At 37.3% G+C, this 6,399-nt stretch overlaps 1 protein-coding gene across 1 annotated transcript in view; it reads right to left on the reverse strand.

Moving 5' to 3' along the window:
• Nucleotides 1-1,588: 1,588 nt before the first annotated feature.
• The window catches only part of LOC107868298 (polyadenylate-binding protein RBP45), a 10,301-nt gene continuing 5,490 nt past the window's right edge, over nucleotides 1,589-6,399 (reverse strand). Inside the window, exons 2-7 of the mRNA XM_016714955.2 lie at nucleotides 5,168-5,636; nucleotides 3,325-3,380; nucleotides 3,118-3,248; nucleotides 2,936-3,035; nucleotides 2,679-2,840; nucleotides 1,589-1,963 (exon numbers count right to left, since the gene is read on the reverse strand). Of these exons, the coding sequence (XP_016570441.2) occupies nucleotides 1,961-1,963; nucleotides 2,679-2,840; nucleotides 2,936-3,035; nucleotides 3,118-3,248; nucleotides 3,325-3,380; nucleotides 5,168-5,636 (921 nt within the window). The 3' untranslated portion in view covers nucleotides 1,589-1,960. The remainder of the gene's footprint in view (nucleotides 1,964-2,678; nucleotides 2,841-2,935; nucleotides 3,036-3,117; nucleotides 3,249-3,324; nucleotides 3,381-5,167; nucleotides 5,637-6,399) is intronic.

A 6,399-nucleotide genomic window follows, 5' to 3' on the forward strand; every position in this document is an offset into this window, starting at 1 on the left:
CAAGAATCAATCAGTGACCAACCGGACTTTGCGATGGAAAGGCGAAATTCTCCATATATCAAGGAACAACAAAGTACTGATGTTGGAACAGAAGTTAAGGTTGTAGGAAAGGAAGAAACTTCACATGAAAGGGAATAAGCAAGTGATACTTAGTGATGATAAACTTGTGTTAGGTTCACAATAGTCGAAGACACGGGTTAGATTCCCGTAAGGGATAGGTACTCATTCACGGCCGCTTTCAGTTAGTGTTCATTGTCGAGTGATCGCTCGCTATCTGGCTGGAATATGCAGCACAGCAGTTTAGCCTGCAACGCTCCAAAGTTTTTGTTTTGGTCTCTCTATTTCTTTTTGTTTTGTTAAGAGTTAGCTACAACATTGATATTCCAATTAGGTTAGATTTTACTTCACCTTGGAATTGCTATCCCACTTGTCGGATTTCACTAGGTATATTATTGTTGTTGGGATTGCTATGTAGTCTTTTTATTTATCGAGGGATAGAATTAATCGTTCTTTCCACACGTCCACCTAATTTACTAACGAAATTTGAAGAAGATATATCTCATTAGGCTATTCAAAAAAAAATCAAAGGGGAATGCAAATGTTTGATTTTTCTAGTTAGAATGGATTGATCATACCTATTCAATCCATTCTTAGACCCCAGAAAATACAATTCTTTTTTTTCGATAATTATGGTGTCCGGATCAGCTTATACACAACTCGACTAATTCTACGGAATACCTTCCACCTCCCATCTCCCACTAGCAGGTATCAAGTAACTTTAGAATTAAACCTGAAACATCATGGTGCTCAAGAAAATACAATTCTTTTCACCTCGACGAATACCGCGGGATATCTACAACCTTCCACCAGTAACAGGTATCAAGTTTGTCTATATTGGAAGAACTAAACCTGAGACATTATGTTGCTCAAGAAAATACCATTCCTTTTAAAAAATATATAAATGAGCAATGGTGATCATCCATTTGTTGTGGATACTGGAGGCACGTTTGGTCAAGCAATGAAAATCAACATATTTGAAAATCTACTTCAGTAGAGTAACAGCTTTTGTTTTGGACGTTGTCACCAATTTATTCCTCTACTAATTAGTTGAACACTTGTTTCAATAGATTAATGTTATATATTTAAAAATATTATAGGTTAAACTCGCATAACGAGATAATGAGCGTGCATAAATTGTAATTTCTAATTTACTTTATCAATTCTTAAATTTAACTTTGTAAACTTTTCACAAAATAAGTGATTTTGTTTTTCTCAAAACAAAAATTTACCCATATATTCATATTTATCAACTAAAAATTAACAGCGACGTCATTTTCCATAAAAAGATACCTAAAAACATTTCACCAAAACTATAAGTCAACAGGATAAATTTTACCAGACAAAAAAGGGCACTCCGATGCACTTACCACAAGGGTTTATTGTCCGCCATTTTCACATCTTGAACCCGTGACCTCCAGCAAGTTCACTAAAACCGGATGCTTATTACGTAGACTATACTCCAAAGAAGGTATAAATCACCACCACAAAACAAATTCTAACGATTACAGTAAGAATAATATGACATAGATTTCAAGGTTAAATAAAGGGGCTATAATTTAGAAGCATTTAACTTATACGAGCATAGCAGATTACAATGTACGTTTTACCCCTCGTTAAGTATAAACCTTGAGCCTTAAAAAACAAGTAACAATATCGAAAACCAAGTTGGGCACATGAAATAAACAAAAAAAATGCAAACCAAAAAGAAAAATAAAGAACCAATTTAGAAAAGGCAGAAGATAACTAATAAAAGTATGTGACGATTGAGCACAACCATGATGATCTTCCAGAACCAGCCTACAACAGCTATCTTATACTAATCTGATGCAACTTCGAATCCATGCCTATATCGTTGCATTACCAAGCTAGGAAGCTATCAGCGACTCCTTTAACCAGCAGATCACTGCACAACCACATTAGAATAGCAACAAGTTATTAACAATATGCATACATAGGTACATGAATCGATCACTTGTAAATTCTTTCTTTAAGGGTATGTTCGGTATGGAGGAAAACGTTTTCCAGAAAACAAGTGGTCTCTTATTTTATTGTGCTCAGTATGCAAGTAAAAAAAGGCTGCCCCGCGCACTAAAGCTCCCGCTATGTGCAGGGTCCGGGAAGGACCCCGCCACAAGGGTGTATTGTACGCAACCTTACCTTGCATTTCTACCAGAGGCTGTTTTCAAGGCTTGAACATGTGACCTCAAGACAGAAAATATTATCCTAAAAGCATATTTATGTATTTAACACAAATCTGAGAGGATGGATAGGAGCAGGGTGATGGGTGCTGTGGGGGAGTGGGGAGGGGGGGAGGGCAGGGTGTTTGTGGTGAGGAGCGGGATGCTAAGGTGCTGGTGTGGTGTGGAGTTTGGGAGGTTGGTGGTGGGGATGAGTGGTTGGAGCGGGTGGGAGGAGAAAATACCGCTTGTTAAAAATTAAGGAAGTCATTTTCTTATTTTCAAAGAGCTTGTAATCCCAAAGAAAATATTTTCCAAAATTTTTAACAAAACGAACACAAGAAAATAAGAAAATGTATTCCTCCTAAATCTAACTTCTAAGTAAGACTGCAACTTAAAATTTGTAGTAGTTAATAAGTTGCTGAAAGGGTACGGCAAAACCTGTGGTGGTTGCTGCTGTGGAGGGTAATTTCCATACCCAGCGTAACCCCCATAATAAAGATTTGGATCCTGAGCAGGTTGAGCATAACCATATGCAGCGGCGGCATCATATCCAGCTGTATACCCATAATAACCACCATACTGATTTGGGTCAGCCTGAGGCTGCAAAACCCAAAGACGAAACATCATTATTTGAGATTTATGTATTAAGGTTGGTGTCAGAAGTCAAAGTATAATGTTTAGACACTAGTATTAACCTGCTGCTTGTTGGAAGGACTACGGCCCCATGAAAGGCGGATAGTTTGTCCACCCAGCTGAGTTCCACTCAATGCTCGTAGAGCTTCCTCTGCACAACTCCTGCCATTACGACAAAGATTTTTTCCCATGTTAACTATTACAGTTAAATTAACATACAACTCCAGAATGAAGATAAATGTACCTGTCAGCAAATTGAACAAAACCACAACGTTTGCCTACTGGTATTTTCACATGAAGCAACTGTCCATAATTGCTGAAAACCTGCCTTAGATGGTCATCTGACACATTGGCATCCAAATTGCCAACAAAAATCTGCAAGTAATGTCAATTTCATATGAGTAGAAGTCAAACAGAACAGTGAAACACTATCATAAATAAATGTACTAACAGTTGTATTAGTAGGGTCATCCTCATTTTGAGTTCCATTGGTACTTTGATAAGAAGCTGCAAATGTAAAAGGCATATGTGAGAGTAGAAGCGGATTAACTTTCTTTATCCATTTACAAGAAATACTCCTAATATTATAAAGAAAATGAAAAGAGGTGGAAACAAAAATTAATAGACATTCATAAACCTTTAAATCATTAAGGCCAGGCAAACAAACAAATACATTTGCACAGCTAAAAGCATAAAAATATTTTTTTGCGCTATGCTAATACAAATAAGTTTAAAGATTTGTTACGGCTGACACCTGAAAAGAATAATATACTGTTCAATATAGTATTTGATTCAAGAGATAAGAAAGACAACCTGAGCCATAGTTACTTCATTAATCATATGGGTTTCAACGAATTAAAAGAAAAGCATCAGGTATAAATATTCAAACATCCATACAACAACAAAAAACCAAGTGTGTTCCCACCTAGTGGGGTCTGGAGAGGGTAGAATGTACGCAGTCCATACCACTACCTCCGAAGAAGAAGAGAGGCGAAGCATCCATACAAACTTAATTTAATTGGACCCCCAACAATATGGACAAAAAAAATGTCAATACAAGAGAGTGAAAGAGCAGTTGACCAACAATAAAAAATTAAAAATATTTAATCAACGGGATTTGAGCTTGTGAGGTGACCAACCACATATCCCGCGGTGTACTACCTTTACCTAAATTTATCTCATAATCACTAATACATGCAAATCAAATTAACACTATAAATCCATACCCCGTCCAACACCATCATAAAAATTAGCCAATTGCAAGATCATCCGGGACAGACTCCTACAAACCAGCCTAAACATCCCTTAACAACTCGATAAAACTCTCAGAGAACTTTAGCAATCAGGGAAAGGTATAAAAGAGAAACAGATTCATATATTAGTGGTAAAACGTACAACCAACTATATGAACTTAAAGGAAATAATGAAACAACGAAATTGTTGATAAGAGTGTGAAAACAAGGAAGCAGAACAAACAATGACCTGGTATACCTAAAGGGACATGTTATGGTTGCATTACCGTATGAAGGTGAGTGGGAACAACCCTCTCCTCTGTCGCGGATATTTTGTACAATATGAGAAGAATAAAATGGCTGATAAGTAAAGATGGGTGGATACACAGGACCTTATTAACTAAATTTAGGAACTTGGACTATGAAAAGCTTATGAGGAAAACTGAAGATCAAAGTGACTCGTGGCAGGCTACCAAATATGAAGAGTAAAATGGCTGATATGTAAAGATAAATAAACTGATAGAAAGTGTAATGGTAAAAGGAAGAAACTGGAAAAATAAAAAAATTAATGCCACGAGCATCCGACGTAATGGAAATTTAACCACATTTAATGAACTGACTTACACAACACCACGTACTAAAGGGTACTCATTTCAGCTGAAACAAGCTCCAGGCTCCAAAATGATAGAGCCTCCAACCATTCACCCTGCTTCGAGACAACCGGAGTTTAATGAGATTTAATATTTCAAGGGATGTCTTTAACAAATGGAAGGAAAAGATGCTGAAAGCTGGTGCTAATCTTCAAGGAACGAAAGCAAACATAAAACTACTGTTTAACCAAGAGCGGTTAGAACAAAACCAGCACTTGTCCCCAAAATAAATCTATATCATCCTCAAACCAACAAAACTCAAATTGTCAAAGCACTTAATGACAAATTTACAAGAGCACAGGTTCAAAACCTTTGATTACATATGTAATCAACTGCAAGATAGATGCATTTCTTAATAGCTCTAAAATATATCTATGTATCCAGTACAAGTAACAATAATGTTGGAACATACCTTGCACCTGACCAGGAACACTCTTCTTGTTAGCTGCAGGACCTGTCCGCATAGGCCTAGTGGAGCAGAACTTGCCATTCATCTCAGTCATAGCATGCAATTGCTCGTTTTCATCAGCGAACTTAACAAACCCATAACCCTTTGTGCGCCCAGTGACCCTATCAGTCACAACCTTTGCACCCTTGACTGACGGGTAGTTGACCCTGAATGTCTCCTGAAGCATATAGTCAGTGACATCAGCTGCCAAGTCTCCAACAAAGATAGTGTGTTCAGGACCATTATCTGAACGTTTTTCACCCGACCCGAGAGATGCCCAGTTGAGTCTAAAGGGTTGCTCACTATTAGGCATCACAGTGCCATTATATGCTTGTAGGTTTCTTTCTGCAGCTGCATGACTAACAAACTCAACAAATCCATAACCCTCAGATTGTCCACTTTGCTTGTTACGGATAACTTTAGCAGAGACCACCTGCATAAACAACAGTTAAAACACTCAGAAAACCACCAGATAATTGAAGGGAAACCAGGAAAGAATGATAAAGTAGCATAAACACTACAATTCATGAGCCATGCACAGCAAAAGGCAAGAACAAATATAAAGGGAAAGCAAGAATGTTTTGGCATATGTCTACAATCATGTAACCGAAGGAAACATTTACACAATCACAAAGCAAGAACAAATTTGCATTTTCTAGGAGAGGCAGATGAAGCAAAAGCACAGAGAACTTTACAACTAGCAATTACAAGACGTCAAAAATTTCCGCTAATCAGTCCTGACATGGTCTGCTAAGCATGGCATTCCATTACCAATCCATATGTGTGGTTGTAGAATTGTAATACTAATAGTAAATTCATATTATAAAGAAAACAATAGAATAATTAATGGAAGTGCTGGTCGCTCCTCTCACAGCAGCTCAACACACTGCTGTGATAATCACCAAAATATTTTTTGGTTAAATACACCATTCAGTTCCTGTATGTAACCAATAAATTATATGTTTCAGGATATCTGCCTAATATCTCCCAAGCTCCCTAAAAATTATGGACTGGCCTTCTCGCTAAGAAGAGATCACAACCAATGACCTATAACCTTCAAGTATATGGGATCAAGCCAGAACCACGTTTCAGTTATAGCACTATAAGTAGTTTGAAAATCTTATCTAAACACCGAGTTGATTTAGACCAAAGTCCCAAAGTCTACAAACCCCACATAATAAGAATTCAAGGCAAGA

This window comes from Capsicum annuum, chromosome 4 (assembly GCF_002878395.1).
Source record: "Capsicum annuum cultivar UCD-10X-F1 chromosome 4, UCD10Xv1.1, whole genome shotgun sequence".
NCBI classification, from domain to species: domain Eukaryota; kingdom Viridiplantae; phylum Streptophyta; class Magnoliopsida; order Solanales; family Solanaceae; genus Capsicum; species Capsicum annuum.